Below are 22596 nucleotides of genomic sequence, written 5' to 3' on the forward strand. Positions count from 1 at the left end.
AAATTCTGTGTGGTAGTAGATGTAAAGAGCACATTTGCACACTTTCATTTAGCAAATATTCCTGAGCTGAATATATCTGGCAACAGTAATCCATAAGCATTATTGCATTGCTAGCATTATTATTAGCTTATTTCAGTGTGCTCTACGTGGAGCAACCCTCAAAGGTTCTCAGGAATTTACAAAATGGGACCACTAGGCCATTAACTTGGGCACATTTTTATGACCACATTGTACTAATGCTGAAAGAAAAGTATTGGATGCCATTTGTTACTTGCTTAGTAGAAATAGTACATTTAAAAACTTTGTCTATCTAAGGGTTTGACTCTTGTTATGAGTTAACTTGAATATTATGATCTGCAAAAGAAGCCTTACTTACAGGAGCTATTGGTTAGGCTTTCAGAAAAGGCCTCAATAGATCTTTCGATCTTTTGGATCTTTAATATTATCTTTGTACATTATTTGAAATGTTAAAAAATATAATGCATCCATAAAATTGTTTTATGGAGAGACATGCTATAACTTTAGTTAATAAAAATAATTTAAGAAAGATTTTCTTTAATGAATGACAGCATTCTTAAACAGATGAAAAGTGCCAAATATTACTGTGTAAGAATGCTTGACTCATTTTGACTAACGCTAATCTAATGTGTGCACTAAATATATAAATTACACATTTTCAAAGACTTAAATGATTAGTTGCGTATCATTGCTGACACATCAACTTAACAGAGTTCACGAGATAAAGAAAAGGCTGAGAGGAAACGAAAAGCAGAGATTGCTAGATTGCGAAGAGAGAAGATCATGGCACAGATGTCTGAGATGCAGCGGCATTTCATTGATGAGAACAAAGAACTCTTCCAGCAAACCATAGATGAACTGGAAACTTCTACCTCCAGAGTACACGATCATAGGTAAGATGAAAATGTCAATAAACTTTGGCAACCTAAACATTATTAATTTTTCAACATGAAAACTTCATTTTATTCTTTTGCAGTAGCATTTCCATTAGTATTCATATTTCTAATTTCCTGACCGTTCGACTTATGTCTCCTTGTGTCTTCACAGAATTGTTCCAATTCAATTGTATATGTTACTCACAGAAAGGGGAATGCAATGTTGAATAATTCTCTCATTAGGAGATTCACTCTGTTTTGAACGTTAGAATAAAATGAAATTTTTTGATATAAATTAAGTAATAAATTTACCCCCTCCTCCAACCAAGCACCCAGTACAGCAGACAAATGCAGCAGAGAGAGAAGAGAATTGGCACTTGGTTTCTTCTCCCTCACCCCAGCTTTTCTCTTGCTGTTAAAATGAACATCCCACAAGAAAAACTTCACTTGTCTGGTGCTCCATCTGCTAAAAGAAAAAGTTTCAGCTTTACTAATTGTTCTTTCATTGTAACAGTGATACATATTTTTAACATTTGGCCCTCAACCTCCACATCCAGAGTTGAGGATTGCTTACTATGATGTAAAAATAATAATATAAGTACAAGAAACTGACCCAAATTATTTGAGTAAAGTACAGCAAATAAAAGTAGTCCACAATTGGGACTAGAGTTTTGGTTGTTAAGTGAAGTAGTTGTTAAGTGAGATGGCCATGTGACCACTTTGCTCAGCGACCACAATCTCAGCACTCCCCATTTCAGTTGTTAAGCAATCTCACACGAACTAAATCCCTCTCCATTCCTGAAGAGCTAAAGGAAGTGAGGGATTTTGAACTCCGTGCTGATAGTAGGCAGGTAGCTTAAAATCCTGCCTCTTCGAGGCCCTCCTGCTGCTGAGGTTCAAGTAGGCATGGAAATTCTGGATTCCCAAGCCCACTTGGATTTCCAAGCAAGCATGGAGCTCAAAATCCCTCTCTGCCTGCCTCTGTGAAGCTCTCCACACAGGTGGCAAGAAAAGGATGCCAAGATCCATGGCTGCCAGAATTCAAGTATGCATGGAGCTAAAAATCCCTCTCTCCATGCAGACGTGGGGTAAGGAGGACCCTAAATTCTGCTTGCATTTTGGGAGCAGAGATCCAGGCTTGTATGGAGCATGGACCCAAACACCCACGTCAGATGACCCAGGTCATGTATGAGCAACATTTTGTAACAGATGTGCTTACATGCTGTAAAGCATCCTAACAGAATAACAGAGTTGGAAGGGACTTTGGGGAGGGAGGGTTTCTAGTCTTCCAGTCCAAACCATTGTAATTTTGAATGCTCATTAAGTAAGGATTACTTATACTAGACGCAATTAATAAGGCTGAGAGAATTTTTTCTTTGGCATTTAATTGACAGTAATTTGAGCTGAATTCTAAAATGGCTATTTCTATATTATTTCCATCTTTTTTAAAAAAAGTTAATATACGCTTTCTAGTTTGTACTTTAAAAACCAGTTGATACTAAAGGAATCTATACTTAAGACATAAGCAGTAGGCTTTTCTGGAAAGTCTTCAGACACTGAAGATTCATCTTGTATGTACTTCTTGCAGGTTTCTGCTGTAGGTATCAGTGAGGATCATTTACAAAAGATTTGTTTTATTTAATTGTTATATCAGAGTATTGTTATGGATTGTTGGTTATTGGTTGTTTCAATATTATGTTATCATGAATGATTTATATTTTATCTCACATTTTATATGTTCATGTAATTCCATGGGAGTTCTGGTTGCTTGCTTTTTTGAAATTTGCCATGAGTCTATGTGGTTATAGTGTCTTACAAATAAATAATTAACATTATGCTTGGCGGTAGGTTGGGATAGCTATGTATCTCTCACTGTAGGAAGAACAATGGCAATACTCAGAGAATTTACAATCTCTGTTGCTCACGTCTGAAATGTAATTCAGGACTGTTTCTGTACTGGTGATGGACACAATGGATTACATTTAAAGCCTTTGCCCTTGTTACTAATTTTAGCAGTCAGAATAATTTTATCATATTTTAGTAAATGTATATGTTTTTATATCACTAGAATTTTGGTAAATATTTATATTTAATAGTTTTCTTCAGCTTCCAGAGGGTTCCAAAATATTACTCTACTAATAACTCAAAGGAGAATTTAATCTAAATAAGTTTCCATATCTCTGTATGCTCCGAAAATAGTTTGAAATTGTTATAAAAACTGTAGCACACTTATTGCTTCACATATGTTGCTTTTATTAAGGCACACTATAGAACATTTCTGGAAAAGAAAATATAGCATAAGATGAGTTGGATAAAAATATGTGCATTCAATTATACATTACTTCAGTAAATATTCCAACTAAATGCTTACTAATATCTTTTCATTCTAGTCCTTCAGTTTCAGACTCCAGGCTTATTGCCTTGGGTCCCGAGCAGACTAAAGTATGTGAACAAAGACAGATAGTCACTTGTATCTTATGCCAAGAAGAACAGGAGGTCAAAATGGATAATAGAGCAATGGTGCTGGCAGCATTTGTTCAGAGATCAACAGTCTTATCCAAAAATAGGAATAAAGTGATTTCAGATCCTGGTGAGTAGTTTATATACTATTTTGAAGGACCATATAACATTCAAACACATAATATTCCATTCTGAATTATACAGGAAGCTTTTATTCATTATATTATAAAACAGTGTTTCTCAACTTTGGCAATTTTAAGAAGTGTGGATGGCATGCTAGTTGGGAAAATCTGGGAGTTGAAGTCCACACATCTTAAAGTTGCAAATGTTGAGAAACTCTGCTATAAAATAATAATTAAGTCAGCCCATTCACAAATATCCTAATGCTAGCTTAGTGTACTGGCCTTAGATTATTAGGATTTAAATAGTTATATAATTTGCAAAACTTTTCATTTATGTGCATGTATAAGGAATGTGAACAATCTTTGTGAATATTATCTGCTATTTTTCATATACAGAAAAGTATGATCCATTATTTATGCATCCAGACCTGTCATGTGGAACACACACTGGTAGTTGTGGACATATTATGCATGCACATTGCTGGCAAAGGTAATTTTAAAAAAAATATTAACAGATGTTAAGTATGCTGTGTCAAAGCAGCTAAGATACATTTTTCCCCCACTGTCTACTATGCTTGGCCAGTCATGTAATGTATGTTGCTGTATTATTGCCAAGAAAATTGTTTTATTCTTGCTCAGACTTTCACTATGTACTACATGCTTGATGAAACTTAGCCCTCTTGGCTTTTTTTTTTTTTTTTTACACATTTGAGGTGCAAGAATGTTAGTGAGAAAGCAAATATAAAAACATTTCTTTCCTGAATTATCTGTTTAGGACTTACTGCTTAAGACAATGTCATACTTAACTCCATTTGTATTTTCTGATGGCAAGTAAAATTGCAGCTTGTTTCTTAAAATTAATACTCGCTTTTCGAGTAGACATTCTTGTTTTGTCAAACCAGTAGAACAACAAAAAATGCTTTAGATGTTAAATGAAATTAGAAGAAAGTTATTCAAAAAATAAACAAGCATTATAATAATTTTCTTTACAATAAATCAACTATTTTCTTATTAACCTTTCAAATTAGATAAACTACTGTTCAGTGCAGAAATTTTGCAACTGGCCATGATATGTTTCAAGTCTGGGCTGAATTTGAGATAGGGTTAGGAGTTCCAGGGCTGCTTACAACACGGGTGATCATCATGAGTGATGATGTTATGATATAATAGATGAAGAATGACAGAAAGTTTAGTTCTCTTTTGTGATGGACAAAGACCAAAAAGTTGCATTAAACCTTACACAGGTTTAAGATTCAATTTTGCCTATTATCTAACCTTTTTTTAAAAAAAACTGGAAAAAATAATATGATTTTTGGAAGGTTAGACAAGTTTTAAACTGAAGCTACCCATTTTGTCTCTTAAATTGCCTTTCCAGAAAAAAACCTAAGGCCAATATTTTTTGTATTGGCCATTTAAGGGATAGTTTGGGTCAGAAGGAGAACTGAGAAAATATTTACAGACCCTCACATAATAACAATAATAGAGTTGGAAGGGTCCTTTGAGGTCTTCTAGTCCAACCCCCTGCTCAGGCAGGACACTCTATATCATTTCAGACAAATAGTTGTCCAGTCTCTTCTTAAAAGCTTTCAGTGTTGGAGCATTCACAACTTCTGGAGGTAGGTTGTTCTACTGATTAATTGTTCTAACTGTCAGGAAATTTCTCCTTAGTTCTAGGTTGCTTCTCTCCTTGATTAGTTTCCATCCATTGCTTCTTGTTCTGCCTTCAGGAGCATTGGAGAATAGCTTGACTCCCTCTTCTTTATGGCAGCCCCTGAGATATTGAAACTCTGCTATCATGTCCCCCCTTGTCCTTCTCTTCATTAAACTAGACATACCCAATTCCAGCAACCATTCCTTATATGTTTTAGCCTCCAGTCCTCTGATCATCCTGGACATAATCTGTTTCAATTCCTCCCCTTGGGATGCCGTTATAGGGCATTGCATGCCAAAACAACTAGACACAGGGACATTTTTTTTCCCTCATGCCATGACTGCTGAACATCTAATTCCCACAATACTGCCTTATGTCTAAGTATATTTACCCATGTGGTACGGCTGTCGTAACATTATTATACTTCTCATCTTCTTTACTACCTCCTCTTAACTGGTATCATTATTATGATTATTATTACTCTTTTGTTTTGCATGTACACTGAGAGCTTCCACACTGGAGACAAATTCCTTGCATGCCTAATCACATTTGGCCAAATAAAGTACTCTAATTCTAATAAAGTGTTCTAGTATCCAACAACTATTTTAGAACTAGTATTATAATATTATGCTTAAGTTATGTTGCTTTCCAAAGGTATTTTGATGCCGTGCAAGCAAAAGAACAAAGACGACAACAAAGATTACGAGTGCATACAAGTTACGATGTAGAAAATGGTGAATTCCTTTGTCCTCTCTGTGAATGCTTAAGCAATACTGTCATTCCTCTTCTTCCTCCTCCAAGGACTTTATTTAGCAGGTTAGTAATTCCATGAAATAACTTGTTTGTTAATTAATAATTATTTATGTACAGGTAGGCCTTGACTTATAATCAGGAACTTAGCAACCATTCAGAGTTACAATGGGCCCCCAAAATTATGCAATCTGTATTTGAAGTTCTGATGGTCACACACACACACACACAGAGAGAGAGAGAGAGAGAGAGAGAGAGAGAGAGAGAGAGAGAGAGTGAGTGTCATGTGATTGCATTTTGCATGCTGTGCATCCAGCCTGCATTTATGGTTGTTTATAGCATCCTGCAGTCACGCGACCATGATTATGATGTTTTTTGCTGGAAACTGGAATCTACTTCTATTTCTGGCAAAAGGCACCCATTGCAGACAATGGGTTTGCTTAATGACTTCCACATTCGCTTAATGACCATTGCAGAAAAAGTCGTAAAATCACATGCAGGCATTTGATGACCTGCTTAATAACTGGCATGACTTACAATTGTAATTCTGGGCCAATTACAATCCTAAGTTGAGAACTATTTGTATATGATAGATGTGGATGGTAGAGTGCTTCAGTTTGGCAAGATTTTGTTTATACATGTGGAAACAGTAAAGAACTCAGTTTGAAAGAATCACCATGCGTCATTCTTGGGTTTGGGGCTTGCATATGGTTACTGTTTGCCTTCCCTAGAAAGTCAATGGGGAAGTTGTCAGGGAAGTCACAAGTCACTGGGGTAAGTCACTCCTACCTACACACCCAATCCCAAGCCCCTTTGCAGTTGCTCCCCCAGTATATCCTTCTGACCCTTGCCACACCTCCCTGGCACCCTCATATGCACCCTTCCTGACTTGTACTGTGTTTCTTGAACACACTCTTTTACTCATCCTGCAACCATCCCGACTTGTGCTGCGCCTTTCATGCATTTTCACAAACCTTCTTGACTCATGCCAACCATTCCTTTCCTCCCCACACAATCCCTCCTTCTCGTCTCCCACCTGATAACAGCCATTTACCTGGCTTTGGTTGTTGGAAGCCACCTGGAAGTTTTCTCACCTATTTATCGGTGAGCAGCAATGGGACTGCAGAGATTGCAGTTGCTAATCGCTTATCAATGGAAATTCCATTCCCAATTGCTATTGAAAGTCAAGGATTATTTATAAAAAGAGTTTGTAGGTACTGTTTTAATATTTAAGTAATATTTTACATTTGTTCGTTTTTGATAGATTAGACTTTGCAAAAGAACAAAATCTAGTTCAGTGGATAAGAAGATTGTCTCAGCAAATCAAAGCCTTGGTTATGCTTCGAGATCAGGAAAGTGCCAGTAAGTGTAAATTTTTCATTTATACTGCCATGTATTTCTTGAAAGACGCTGACTACACTAATGTCTTTTTGTTTCTTTTCTTTTGAGAAGGCGTTTTTCCTTAGTATAGATACTAATTCTGACCTTCAGGACAGAATTAAAGTGCTACTTCATCCTATCTAAAGATTTCAGGCATTATGGATAGTAATAATAATTTATTGTTAAAATAATATATTGTTGTTATTTTTAGATAATCTTCCTTGTAATAACTCAGAAAAAATGGATGAAGCACATCTACCTGAAGGATTTAGGCCAGAGGTTCAACCAAAGTATGTATTGGTTGCATTGATTATCAGTTCTAATGTATATAATATAAGTAGAAGAATTTATGACATTAGCTTTTCAGGTAATTTTTTACATATTTGTATTCATATTTATCCATATAGTATTCATCTTATGGAGAGAAACAGATATACTGAAGCTACTTGACTCCCTTTCTTTCATTCTGGGATAAAGAGTTGTGTCAGTCTCAATCTAGTTATTATGTTTATGCCATTCAGAAGTTGGCTCCTTTATTTAGTATTTGCTTTATTGTAACAACATAAGTTAGTGGCTAGTTTCAATGTTCAAAATCTAATCACAGAATGCCCAGCCCACAGCATTCAGGGGTAATTAGCATTCAGGGGTTGCTAAAAAGAAGAGGGAGTCAAGCTATTCCCCAAAGCACCTGAAGGCAAGACAAGAAGCAATGGATGGAAACTAATCAAGGAGAGAAGCAATCTTGAACTAAGGAGAAATTTCTGACACTTAGAACAATTAATCAGTGGAACAACCTGCTTCCAGAAGTTGTGAATGCTCCAACACTGGAAGTTTAAAGAAGAGATTGGACAACCATTTGTCTGAAATAGTATAGGGCAGGGGTGTCAAACTCGCAAAGTCATGTGACGTATCACGACTTTATTGCCATTGCCGGCAATGGGGTGGGTACAGTTTCGCTATGATGCATTCAGCCCTGGGGCCAGCAGTTTGACACCCTTGGTATAGGGTTTCTTGCTTGAGCAGGGGGTTGGGCTAGAAGACCTCCAAGGTCCCTTCCAACTGTGTTATTCTATTCTATTCTAATTAGAATATCCTGTGATGTTTTTTTAGGTATCTTAAAAAAAGAGTTGCCAACGGTGATTATGTTAACCATGGGTTGGATCCAATTATTCATTTTGCTGGCTGATATTCTACCAGCAGAAAAGATTCTTAATATTTATACAAACTCCCAACTTTGCTCTGAGTATTGGGAAATTCCCAAATTCTGGTTACGATATATTTGTAACCAAAAAGCATTTTGGAATAAATGTATATTCATAGGCTTCTACAAAAGTATTTTTGGTCATATTGCTTTTTAAAATATAACCAAGATTACTTGAAATAATGATATTAAATTAGTTCTCTGATATCTGTAAATATGTCACCAAACCAGTAGAATATATATTCCCCCTTTCTAATATCAAAAGCCATTATATATAAATGAGAGTGTCAAATGGAAGCATTACCATGGATGGGATCAATGAAATAGTAATGACAAGGCCATTAATGTTAAACATTTCTCCATTTAGTCACTGATGGTTGCCACTAAAAATCAGGTTAGCTGTTGGTGACTATATGGGCAAATGTTTGCTATGTTGGCCTGCCACTGTCTCTTCTGTCTCTTTAATTTCATCCATACACCTTATTCTTTACCTTACCTTTCTTTTACTTCCCTCTCAACCTTGCTTGTCTGACACAGGATGAGGTGCCACGACACTGGTATAATCAGTTTTTCTAAGCTATCATCCATGTTCATCATATGCTTAACATATGTCAATTTTTGCTTGCTGATCATTATCTTACAGGAGCCTTCAATTTTATTTGGTTTGGGACTGATTCACTGGTTGTTCTTGCAATATTCTCAGAAACAGTAAAAGGGTGTGTCAGCCACCCCAATGAAAGTTTTATTCCTTGCTATTTGGGGCAGGCAAAGTTTAGCTTCTAAATATCATGTCATAACATTTGTGGGTAATGGTGTCTATTTTCAATTAAGGAATCCATATTCTGAAAGCATTAAGGAAATGCTGAAAACATTTGGCACTGCAACATATAAAGTTGGCCTGAAAGTTCACCCCAATGAAGAGGATCCACGTGTACCTATAATGTGCTGGGGCAGTTGTGCATTTACAATCCAAGCAATAGGTAATATTTATTCAATAAAATGTTGACAATCACTGGAGAATGATCAAGTTTAGATTCTGTGTTCTTCTCATTTAATTATGGTTTTTATATTCTACAGAACAAATTTTAGCTGATGAAGAAAAACCATTATTTGGTCAATTGTCTTGTAGACAGGTAAGAGTAACAACTACCATAGCCTAAATGACTGAGGGATAGGTATATATGGTAAGGTTATAATACTTATTATGATTCTACTATAATGTTAGAAAATAGCATTGTATAACATAAACAGTAAGTTGTGGTGAATACTGTGACATTGTTTTCTTTTACCAAAGGCCCCTGTATATTAATTACTCTAGAATTTCAATATGGCCAATAATAATAAATATATGTATGTATGTATTACGTAGGTAAGTATGTATTTATCCATCCATCCATCCCTTATTATTTTACAAATAACTCAAGGTGAACATATCCAACACACCTTTCTCCTTTTATTTTCCCCACAAGAACAACTTGGTGAGGTGGGCTAAGAGTGTGAGTGGCCCAAGGTTGCCAGCCGGGTTTCATGGCTAAGGCAGGACCAGAACTCACAATTTCCTGCTTTCTAGCCTAGGCCTTCTGGTTCTTTTAATTATTAATAATTAAGTTACTAATTATTAACAATCCACAAATTTTAAAGTTCATTATAACAGTACAAAGGAATGAATATGGCTTTTTGTGAATGATTGTTATTATGTTCTATTTAGGATGACTGTCTTACTTCATTAACACGATTTGCGGCTGCACAGTGGACAGTTTCTTCACTATTAGCAGTACAGGGTCATTTTTGTATGCTTTTATCATGTAAGTTCAACATTATGATGATTTATTTAATTTCAGATAAAGACAGACTTTTAGTACATGAAACAGTTTGAATAGTCTTAAATTTTATGTGAGACATCAACTGAAACTTTTGTACAGATTGTTGTTGACAGAAGTTTTGTGTTCATTAAGAGTACGTTTCCATATGAGTTGTGTCATTTATTAACATGGAATACAATGAACAGGATATATATGGAACTCTGACTGTGGGTTATGCTCTGGATAGAGTCTTCAATTTGGGGCAAAATGTGCTTTAAATAATGTGTTTTACTAAAACACAACTATGATTGTTGGTAATAAGAGTAACTCTACTTGCCCTAAAAGAGATGTGAGTTTTAAAAGTTATCCTTCCCAAGCATAACAAAAGACATAAAATGTTGGTTTGCCCTGTGTACAGGAGTCCTTGACTTACAACCACAATAGAGCCCAAAAATTATGTTGCTAAGCAAGACAGTTGTTAAGTGAAGTTTGCCCCATTTTATGACTTTTCTTGCCACAGTTGTAAAGTGAATCACTGCAGTTTTGAAGTTAGTAACACAGTTGTTGAGCGAATCTGGCTTCCCCGTTGACTTGGCTTCTCAGAAGGTTGCTTAATTTGATCACATGACCCCAGGACACTGCAACCGGTTGCCAAGCCTCTGAATTTTGACCATGTGACCTATGCTGTAAGAGAGAGATGAAACCTATGGAATAGCCAGCCTCTCTGATCACTTTATGAGACCCTTCATCAGTTAAGAAGCTGATTCTCCAAAGTGGCTAAGGGCAGGACAAGAAGCAATGGATGGAAACTAATCAAGGAGAGAAGTAACCTAGAACAAAGGAGAAATTTCCTGACAGTTAGAACAATTAATCAGTGGAATAACCTGCCTCCAGAAGCTGTGAATGCTCCAACACTGGAAGTTTTTAAGAAGAGATTGGACAATTATTTGTCTGAAATGGTATAGGGTCTCCTGCCTGGGCAGGGGGTTGGACTAGAAGACCTTCAAGGTCCCTTCCAACTCTTATTCTGATCTGTCCTATTCTGATGAATGTGTGAATCACCGACACAATGAAGTACATGAAGCTTTTCAAGTGGTTATCTATGAATTTACATAATCAATCTTCCTTATCCAACTTGCCTCAATAGGAGATTAATTTTCTTTTGAATTAATTGTATCAGTTTTAGACACTAAACAATTTCAATTCATGTCTGATCAAGTGGCATGGTTGGAGATACACCTCCCAAACAATTTAAAGGTTTTAGAAGGTTCCAAATGAGAAACTGCAGTTCTGTGCAGATGATCACTCACAAATCTTGGAAAAGGTGCAGTTCTTGTAAGGAACGCTTGACAGGTACCGCAGCGTGTTCATGCCAGATCGAAAGCATACTTATCTATTGCACATATTTTCCCACTACTATATCAGTAACAGTTTTCTAGTATCTTCAGTGGAAGTTTTTCCTAGTTTAGCTAGCTGACAGTTTTTGAGTTGGAAGTGATAAGACTCCAAAATTGAGAATGAAAATAATGGATATAATTATTTTCTATTTCTATGTTGTGGGCTTTTATCCTGTAAACCAGTTATTTTGCAACTCGCATTTTAAAAATATATCAGATATATTCTGAAACGTATGAAATTTCAAGATCTAGATAAATGACCTAATTGATTATTTGGCTTCTGTTGTTTTGCAAGTACACCGAGTGTTTCTGTACCAAATTCCTTGTATATTTAACCACGCTTTGCCAAGTAAAGTATTAACTTTTTTTATATTTTAAACATCCAGCACTGGTGCCTTATGAAAAAAGTGGAAATCTTCCATGCATTCTTGATATCGACATGTTTCATTTATTGGTAAGTGATTAAAAATCCCAATAGCATTGCTGTAGAAAATATGTTTAACAAGATGTTTTGTTAAATATAAATTGGTTTAGCAAGTTATTTTATTAAGCAAATAGCTCAGAAAAATATTTCAAGGTAGATCACCATTTGTATATGGTCCAGAACTTCTGGAGTGTCAAATTTCCTTTTTTGTAGCAGCAGTAGTAGCAATTCAAAACTGTTACCATTATGCTTAATGCCAAGGAGGTTTCGTCACTTACCATTTTTCCTTTTATCTGCAGGTATGCTTGGTATTCTCTTTCCCTGCTGTACATTGTCAGGACTTTTCAGGAGTCAGTCTTGGTACAGGAGACATTCATATCTTCCACCTTGTGACTATGGCACATATTGTGCAAATAATACTTACCTCATCCACAGGTACGGTATACTGTCAAGGCTATGCTGAATTTTGTGTAGGAAAATTAGGATTACAATGACATTAATGGGAAATGTACATGGAAGTCTGGCTTAGGTTTTATTTTAGAGCAACTGAATATTTTATTTTTATAATATTTTATTAGTTTTATAATTTTACAATTAAGTATTTAAAAAGCAACGTGGTGGCTGGGTTAATCAATAGTTCAATAAAATATATAAATCTTTAGTACAAATCTCAAGTTACAACATCAGATATTTCCTCTCTTTTCCCCTTAATATCTACTATCTCATATTAGGCTAATACAGTTCTTATTATTATCAACTAAGTAAAAACATCATTATTATATTTATCAATAATTTTTAGCTTATACATATCTTAATTATGTTTACATTCAATCCCTATATACAATCAATGTCTTGTTATTGCTTTTTTCCCCAAGCTTTAATTTCCCATCAATATTCAAATTAACATTTGATATTTATAATTTCCAAGCATTAGGTAACCAAAGTTTCCCTTATCTCAACTTCTTCTTTTTTCCCTTTTCGTAACAAAATCTAGTATTCTAAATACACATCTTATCTATTTGAGTATAGTCTTGTTCTGTTTTCTAAAAGTTATTTATTTTCCACCATATTAAACCACTTAATTAATAATACAGCATCCCCTTCAATAAATCAAAACCATTATATGTATTGTCTGGTTAACCAATAAATCAATAATATTCATAATTTTTTTCATTTGGGTCTAATTTTTAAAAATTCAAATACTCCCTCTCTTTTTCTGATAATATCTTTTATCTCATATTAAGCAAACATAATTCTTATTTTCAACTGAATTTCAAATATTTTAAATTAGGTGACCAAAGTTCCCCTTATCTCAACTTTTCTCTTTTTCCCTGTTCATACCAAAGTCTATTAATCTTGTTACACATCTTACCTATTCAATTATAATGATACTTTACTTTCTATTTTCCACCATATTCAGCCCTCTAATTAGTAATATGAAATCCCCTCTAATAACTCAAAACCCTAATTTTCTTCAGCCTTACTCTGGCTTTTTTCCTTTGCCATCCAGCCTTCCATGTCAGTGCTTTTAAATCATCAAATAGTTCTCCCTCTATTATTATATATATTTCATTTGAAATAAGAAAGATCATTTAGTTGCAGTTTTCTTGGAAGAACTAGCCCATTTGTATTCATTAGATTGCCTCTCTATTACTCCAATTTCCCACAATTGTCCTGATAGGTTTATCTTACAATCAATTTGTTCTTCTTCCTTCTCCTCAAATTTCTTCTGATTTATATAGAAAATCTTTTCCATTTTCAGTGTTGTCATTCCCTTTTCTGAATTTTCCATTGGCTGGATTTGTTGGTCAATTAAGTCCTCTGTCTTAGTGTTTGGTTGTTCCACTTCTTCTGTTATTTTCTGCATTGTTAGTTCTTTGGTTGTAGTCAAGATCTGGGTTTGTATATCTAAGCTGGCATCTTGTCCTTTATGTTGCATCTTATTTTGTCACAAACTGAGAGAATGATTTCGTGTATTGATTTCAACATGGAAAGGATTTTTTTCTTGATCTTCATCCATATTCTCTTAATAGTGTATTAAGTTGAAGACTTTAGAATCAGACGCTTAAAAAATAGTTTTTTATAACAAGGCATGGGACATCTAATTCACTATAGGTGGTCTTTATAGTGGAAGTTGTTTGTCAAGTAAGAATTTATAATCCAAGATATTCCATTATCTTGTGTAATAACAGATGCTTCTCATGTAAAGAAATAGGAAAGCAATTCCCCACGTATAGCTCTAAAAGTCAGTAATGGTTTACATTCATAGTTCAAGCAGGCCAAATATGTCACCCAGAAATTCTCTTTACAGCTGAGTTTTTCACAGGTGGTATCTGTCAAGGTCAGAAAGGTTTTTTTTTTTTAGAGTCTGGGCTTCAAACCAAGTCTTTTTTAGGCAATAACAAGTTGTAATACCATACTTCGCCACAAGATGTGGCATTTAAAGCTTTTTAAATCCAAAGTTCTTATGATAGTTTTTCAAGTTTATTTCTTTTGTTTTAAATAAAAACAAATATCTCCTGTAAGAATAGGAAAACTTTTAGTCTCCAAGTTTTAAAAGTATATAGATCCAATTAGATTAAAATTGTTCTTATATATGCTTTGATTCCCCTGGGTAGTTAGTCACCGCTTTTCTTGGAGGGTAAGGTAGAAATTCCCTTCCCTCTCTCCTCATGGGGGAAAAATACTTTGGCAGCTTTTTCAGAAAAAAATACTTAAAGTCTAAAAGAGAAGATCAGATCTCACCCAGTTTCATCGTGTTGCTATAAAGGTGCTTGATGTGATTTTGACGTTGGCTGTCAGCAGCTTAGTGACGAGCCATATTGCTATGGCTGGTCTTTCCCCCGCCGGTTTGGAGGGCTGCCCCGGATCAAGTGGAAGGGCTGCCACCCTCCCGCGATCAAGCGGGAGTCCCCTCCTTGCTCGTCGCCCCTACATGATGACTTTCGACCCTTTCTAGGGTCCCCCAGCGGGACAAATTCGGACACGGAAAATGGAACTCGCTTTCCTGTGTCCACAGTAGCCGCGATGGCAAACCGGAAGTTAGCAACTGAATATTTTTGAACAAAGAAAATATTGATCATTGCAATGCAATGGTATATGTGTATTTGAAAATTGAGGGTTGAGGTTTACTTTTCTTTTTATTATTTGTATATTTTCATCCCATATTTCACTGTTGTAAAATATCTACAATTGTTTACAAATGGAAATGGTTGTTATATAAATTATTTAAATTCTAAATTTAAAATGTTTATAAACTATAAATAATACTTTGTAATGTAGCATTCTGTTTTCAAAGTAGTTGAGCAAATGTACTTGAATCAAAAGTAAATTCGAATGAAGGGCTTTTTGAGTGTTACTGGAGAAACCTACTGTCAATTTAATGGGCAAGGTAAACTATATAAGGAAAGCAATGAATAGGAGTTGGCAGAAGCTGCAGTCATTGTGTATTGAAATCACACTGTATGAAATTGGATAGATATAAATATATTCTATCAAGTTTCATTGATTTTTGAAATTGTACTGATAAAATTGGTTTAGAATAGGGGTAGGTAAACTATTTGACTTTTGAATGTTCATTTCAACCTTTCTAAAAAATTTCCAATGCTTTTCTGATTATTTGAGGAGTTTGAACTTAAAACATTCTGTTTCAAGTTCAAAGTAGAGAGGTTTTGAGCTTAGTTAGAATAGTTCTATCAAAATGTAGCAGTTTGTACATTGTACATTTTGTGTTTGCTTTTTCAGAAGAAAATGGCATGGACCAAGGAAACTCTACTGTTGAAGAAGCTGCTGTTCTTGCTTTGCATAAGCATATTGGCCAGTGTGTGGGCAGGTAAAACAGATTGCTTGAATCCTAGTTTTTTCTATGTATTGTTTTCTTTCCCTTATCTTGTGATTCTTAGATTATCTTAAAGAATGCAAGAAGATTCTTACAGATTAGCAATGTTGCAGGTATTCTAGTTCTAGGTTATTTGGACTTTAAAGAAAGCTATTTGAACATATTTGATATTACTGGAAGGCAGTGTTGAACAACCATGCTTTAAATTTGGTTCTACAAATTTAGTTGACCAAATGGCTGATATATTCTGAAGCAATCAGTGTTTCCAAGTGTCTTTAAAAATTAAATTAAGCATTACCAAAGTATTTATGTGGTAGGTATTCATTACAATATGCAAAATTAGCATTTTTATCCAAATAAAAATGCTAATTTTGCATATTATAATGAATCAGCTGCCTATTGTTTTCAGTGTAACAATAACATTGCTCTGCTATGGAATTATAAAAGGAGATTAGGAGTTAATACCTTTATTTTAGAACTAGTCAAATGGAAACATGGCTAGCAGGCCTCGAAAATTGTTATCTGATTGTTTAGATTCTCAATCTTTCCCATTGCCAATAATTTTTAATTCAAGTTTTGTATGGAAAGAAGAAGCCAAAGCGAGAAATATTTCTTCTTATTTTTCTCCCTTTACATTAATGCCTATCAGTGCTTTTTTTCTTTAAAAAAAAAAAAGTGCCAGAACTGACACACATCATACAACCTGCCTTGCCTACCCTACAAGGTTCCATCCAAAAAAAGTGCCGGAACTCCGTTCTGGGCATTCTATGAGAAAAAAAGCCCTGATGCCTATGATTCTAAACTAATCAAATAAAGCAGAGGGACAAGATTATGCTGCCTGTGTCCCTATCTTTATTTGTTGTTAAAGTAGAATCACTAGCTCACATTCTAGGTATTCATGTACAAATTATAAGAAACCCAGCCTACTTACCCATTTTATTTTGGAAAATAAATTTACCTATATAAATTTATTTCAGATAATGTTTTTTCTATTCAGTTACCTGAATGGTTGAATAAAGATTCAGCAGGTGGCAGTACCTAGTCAAATTTGACTGATCTTAAAAAAAAATATTAGGTTTGAACTTAATTAGTATAGAACAGAATACTAACAAATTGAATCTTCCTTAGTTCACAGATGCATTTGTGTATCAATAATAATTATTTAGATTTATTCAAGCATTCAACTGAGATGATATTTTGGGGAAGAAAGAAAACTAGTTCTTTAGAAGATTAACTTTAGAAGATAACAAATGATTGTCTCCTTATTGTTGGAGGGATGTGATGCACAATGTTTTCTCAAAAAATATGGGAACTCAATGTCCATATATGATAAGTATTAAGATTTCTCATAGTTATTGTGATGCTTTATCACAGGGATGTCAAACTTGCAACGTAACGTGATGTGTCATGATGTATTGGGACTTTTTTTCATTGCTGGCAATGGAGTGGTGCGGTTTCGGCATGACACATGTAGCCTGCGGGCCGGAAGTTTGACACCCCTGCTTTATCATGTTATTTATCCTTGTTTAATACCATACCTTGATACAGAGGTATAATTCAGGTGGTCCTTAGAAGTCATGAAGTACCACTTTGTTAACCTGGCTACCTTGATTAAAAAGCTTAGTCAGAAGCTTCTATTTGCAGTTCTGCATCAAAGAACCATTTTCATCCATATGCTTTCTTTTAATCATGATTGCATATGATAACAATACTCCACTTTCAGCTTTCTGCAGTTCTATTGTCATATAAATGATTTCATGTATATATACGTTTCTTACCCATGTAAGGTTTTGACTTTGTAGTTATAAGACAACAAAGTAGTTTTTAAAAACAGGCTCAACAAAATTTCCCTTCCAGCTGCTAGAGTCAAATCTAGATTAAATGCATAATTTTTAAACCTGAAATTTACTTTGGTGAAAAGCAAAATGATTTTATTTCTAGTGCCTTGAAAGAAATTTCTTCTGGATGGCACCTATGGAAAAATATAAAAACTGGGATCATGCCTTTTCTGAGGTGCTCTGCTATGTTCTTCCACTATTTAAATGGAGTTCCCATACCACCAGAATTGAAAGGTAATTTTTAGTTGGCTATATTTGTTTGACTCCTAATAATGCTTTCTGAATAGAATAGCTTCAAACTACTCAGATGAAGAAATGCAAATTTCCAATTGCTCTTCCCAATGTCCAGCCTTCTGAAACTGATTTTCAGGTATACAGGTATCTAGTCAGGATAAAAAAAACATTGAAACGTGTAATTCACTTGAAAAGTGTCATGGACATAAAGTCCTGCTTTGGACCACTGATCTATTCTCAGGCCAACTCACCTCACAGGATTGTTATTGTGGGGAAAATAGGAGGAGGAAAGAGTATGTTTGTCATGATATTTATAAAAATAATCAAAGTGGGATAAAAAATAAATAGAATACAAATGATGTGAGTGTGAATACATTTCCTACCTTTCAATTTATCAAGGAACTAGGGGAACTAAAGTAGACTATATGTTTACACTATTATTTCTTTGTTGTGATTTATGCATATAATTATTGTGTGTTATTTAGCATACAACAATAGAATTCTTTGCAAATATAGCAATATTAATTGTAGCTAATTATAAATATACTTTTTTATGTACAGCCAATGGGTCAAACCAGTTTGAATACTTATGTAGCTATCTCTCCTTGCCAAGCAACCTAATTTGCCTTTTTCAAGAGAACAGCAAAATTACAAATACATTAATAGAAAGGTAGGAACTATATGTTATCCATTTAAATATACAAATATCTATTTAAAAATACAAATCTTGCATGGTGTTGATGAAGTAGACTATAAGAGTGAAAACCAAGCAATATCAGTGCAATTATCAGGGGGGGGGGAATTAACGATAAAAAATTCTTTTGAAATGATATGCTGGGTCAGAAATGTTAGTATATTCTTTCCGATACTTGACAGGCATTACAAGCTTTCTCATCATCACTATTTATCATTTCGTAATTTGGAGAGGATCTGGATGGTGACAAAGAATATAACTTTATGGTTATACAAATTGAATAAATAAATAAATGATTCTCCTATATTATTTTCACTAAAATAAAATAAATTCCCTTTTTAAGAATATTTGCATTATACTGGATTATATTCATAATTGCCTACCTTTATGCATATGTTATAGATTAAGGAAATAAAAGTATATGATTCTTCAGTTATTTCGGAGGAAATTAAAAATATTTTTTTCCACCTTTTTTTAAAGCTGGTGTAATAACAGTGAAGTAAAAAGATGCCTGCAAGGTCAGCAACAAGCCATATGGTGAGGATTTCTTGACTACTGAAGTTTCAGTGACAATTGAAAAATAGGAACATAAAGCTTGTAGTTTATTGAAACTAAGCGGTACAGGTAATCCTTGATTTACAACAGTTCATTTAGTGACTCTTCAAAGTTACAACAGCACTGAAAAAAGTGACTTATGACCACTTTTCACACTTATGACTATTTCAGTATCCCAATGGTCATGTGATCAAAATTCAGACTCTTAGCAACTGACTCATATTTAGGATGGTTACAGTGACCTGGGGTCATGTAATCCCTTTTGCATCCTTTTGACAAGCAAAGTCAGCGGGAAAGCTAGAGTCACTTAACAACCATGCTACTAACTTAACATGTACAGTGATTCACTTAGTAACTGTGACAAGAAAAGTCGTAAAATGGAACAAAACTCACTTAACAAACGTCTCAGCAAGATAAATTTTGGGATCAATTGTGGTCATGAGTCAAGGCCCACCTGTACAAGTCTGTCTGATAGGTTGGCTGGGATGTTAGTATCCCAACCAACCTATGTTTGTGTTTGGAAATAGCACCTCAAAACATTTGCAGTATGGACTGGTCCAAATGAGGCATGGGGGATGTATCTGTTCTATATAACAGAATTATTTGTTATAAAAGTTCCTATATTATCTTACTAACTTATATTTTATGACATACTTTGTATTTATATGATTTCAGCTATCCACGAGAGTCTAATAAATTAATAGAACTCCCAGAAGATTACAGCTGCCTAATCAATCAAGCATCTAATTTTTCGTAAGTCAAGCAGAAAGCAGAAAGTGTTCCCAGATCCTCCAGTTTCTACTAGTTTTCTCCATTCTGTTGCTCTGTTCTGTTTTCCACATTCTGCATTTCATATCACTCAACCAGAAACAAATTTTGTGGGTAGGGGTAACACAATGAGGATAACAAGAGGGAGAAAATATGGGGTAATTTCTGTTGTAGCAGTGCATTTTCACTTGCAATACTTTGAATCTAAGCCATAGTCTTTTAACTGGAGAATGTATATTTAGTACATCATGATAACTAATGTTTCACTATATTAACCAAATATTTTGTTTCTTTCAAAGGTGTCCAAAGTCAGGTGGTGATAAAAGTAGAGCACCAACATTATGCCTTGTCTGTGGAACTATGTTGTGTTCTCAGAGTTACTGTTGTCAAACGGAGCTAGAGGGAGAAGATGTAGGAGCATGTACTGCACATACATATACATGTGGCTCTGGAGTCGGAATTTTCCTCAGGTAAACATATGGTTTTAAATTAGCATTTGGTCAATTTTCTAAATTGTCACACTGTAAGAAAAGAGTAAATAATGACAAAGGTTCAGCAGCAACATCAATTTATTTTTTTATGTAATTTATATGGCTGTCCATCTCATTATGCATTTAACAGCTAAAAAAAAATAGCAAATAACATAACCTTCTTATAGACTCTAATTGAAATTTGATTCCCATGCCCAGGAATTTAACCATGTCTTTGAGGCCTTACAAATGGCCAGCAGGATTGGAGCCAATGTGATCTCCAGGGGATGCTGTTCCAACAGAGATGGACCACTATGGAAACGGTTTATATCTTGGATCTCGTAAAATGTCCCTCTTTAATTGGCAGGAGACATACCGTAAATGCTGGCGTATAAGGCGATTTCCGCAAGCGCTGAAATCGGCGCCAAAGACGGGGGTTGTCTTATACGCCGAGTCGTCTTATACGCCGGAAATACTGGTAGTTTCCGGTGTATAAGACGACGTTCTAGGAATGCGGCCTGGCTATAAAGACGGGGGTCGTCTTATACGCCGGGTCGCCTTGTACGCCGGCATATACGGTAGCATAACCCCTGAAGGCTCTGATAGGATGGGTAAAAGCGATCAGGGAGAGATAGTCTTGAAAAAGGTCTCATTACTCCTGTTTACTCTGATATGATAAATTCTAGTCTCTAGAAATTTATGGAATAATTTATTGGACAATATTAGGAGATTGGATATCATCTTTATTCTGTCTTTTTTTTTTCAGAGTACGTGAATGTCAAGTGCTATTTCTCGCTGGAAAAACCAAGGGTTGTTTCTATGCTCCTCCCTATTTAGATGACTATGGAGAGACTGATCAGGGACTCAGGTAGTTTTTCCATCATTTGCTTTTGATATGAAGATTGATACTATATGCAAATTTCATTCATCCTGCTTTGAATTTTTTTTCCAAAAATGAAGAAATGAGCTGCATAAATGAACTATTTTGTTGCAATACTCAAAATGGCCACTTTACTCATTTCTGTATATCCAGTATATACATTGCAAACTTGAAAGAAACAAAATATTTTTAAAAATAGGATAAATCTAATAGTAATAGTTATAATAATTTTAAAGAAGTTGAACTGAATGTCAATGAGATAATTATGTCAGAGTGAATCTTGTTCTAGTTTTATAAAATGGACTTACAGATCAAAACTCCAGGGGCATTGCTTAATACATAAATTGAAGTATTTGAATAGAGGAAAACTTCATAGAAGCTTTATTTAGTTTCTCTTCACTCATAGTGGCAATCTCAGGTAAGAGTAAAATCCACATGCAACTAGGTCATTACAAGCATTTCTAGCCACTTCCGGTTTGCGCTCGTAGTGTATGGCTGTGTGTGAGTGGATCTCTGCTCCCCATGGCTAATTTTGCCCTGCCTGGGGACCCTAGATGGGTCCAAAGTCGCCCTGGAGAGGTGACTGCAAAGAAGAGGTGCCCCACAGTCGCTTCATTTGATCTGGGGAAAGCCCTCCGAACTGACAGAAGAAAGGCTAGCCACACGCCAGCATCTAGCCCAAGCTACTGCAGCCAAAGTCCAAGAGCACTACGAAGAACAACAGTGAACAGCATGCTTGGAACTGGTGAGAGTATTTGATCTTCTCTCCCTTATTTTACAACTTGTCCCTAGGAGATCCCCAAAGCAAACAACCTCCGAAAGTGAGGAGAGGGGATTACATTCTCATTCCCCCATAGACAGAAGCGGCGAATTAACCTTTAAGGAGAAAAGAACTTTATTGAAATTAAATTCAAAATACTATAATCTGATCAAATTTAAAAACTAAAACAAACTGCTAAGATTATATTCTAAAGGATTTTGATCAAATTACATAGAAAAAGAAAAATAATAAGAACTTTTTGTCTGAAAGAGCTGGAAAATACTAAAGACAAGGCCCAGCATACTAAAGACAAGGCCCAGAAATAAAGAATAACAAATCTGTTCCCATGAACTCTAATAATCTTTAAGAAGATAGCTTCTAAGGAACAGAGAAGAGATTGCATACTGGGCCGCTACAAGATTGGAAAGTGTTTAAAGGAAAAGAAATGTGGTTTAAATTTATGAACTGTTTAAAAACTT

General features: G+C 35.0%; 1 protein-coding gene across 3 annotated transcripts in view; it reads left to right on the forward strand.

Moving 5' to 3' along the window:
• UBR2 (ubiquitin protein ligase E3 component n-recognin 2) overlaps window positions 1-22596 on the forward strand; it is a 67602-nt gene that overhangs the window by 40906 nt on the left and 4100 nt on the right. For 2 of the 3 annotated variants that reach the window (XM_039347709.1, XM_039347708.1), the window contains exons 29-46: window positions 730-911; window positions 3284-3483; window positions 3872-3965; window positions 5781-5942; window positions 7141-7238; window positions 7468-7546; window positions 9289-9437; window positions 9535-9590; window positions 10166-10262; window positions 12043-12110; window positions 12380-12515; window positions 15825-15912; window positions 17860-17990; window positions 18552-18660; window positions 19165-19221; window positions 19915-19992; window positions 20307-20477; window positions 21244-21345. In XM_039347709.1, the coding sequence (XP_039203643.1) occupies window positions 730-911; window positions 3284-3483; window positions 3872-3965; window positions 5781-5942; window positions 7141-7238; window positions 7468-7546; window positions 9289-9437; window positions 9535-9590; window positions 10166-10262; window positions 12043-12110; window positions 12380-12515; window positions 15825-15912; window positions 17860-17990; window positions 18552-18660; window positions 19165-19221; window positions 19915-19992; window positions 20307-20477; window positions 21244-21345 (2057 nt within the window). Of the gene's footprint in view, window positions 1-729; window positions 912-3283; window positions 3484-3871; window positions 3966-5780; window positions 5943-7140; window positions 7239-7467; window positions 7547-9288; window positions 9438-9534; window positions 9591-10165; window positions 10263-12042; window positions 12111-12379; window positions 12516-15824; window positions 15913-17859; window positions 17991-18551; window positions 18661-19164; window positions 19309-19914; window positions 19993-20306; window positions 20478-21243; window positions 21346-22596 lie in introns of those variants that run through there. The other variant, XR_005557229.1, reaches the window with a different exon arrangement.

Source organism: Crotalus tigris, unplaced genomic scaffold (assembly GCF_016545835.1).
Source record: "Crotalus tigris isolate CLP2741 ecotype Arizona unplaced genomic scaffold, ASM1654583v1 scf7180000018097.2503214, whole genome shotgun sequence".
Lineage (NCBI taxonomy): Eukaryota > Metazoa > Chordata > Lepidosauria > Squamata > Viperidae > Crotalus > Crotalus tigris.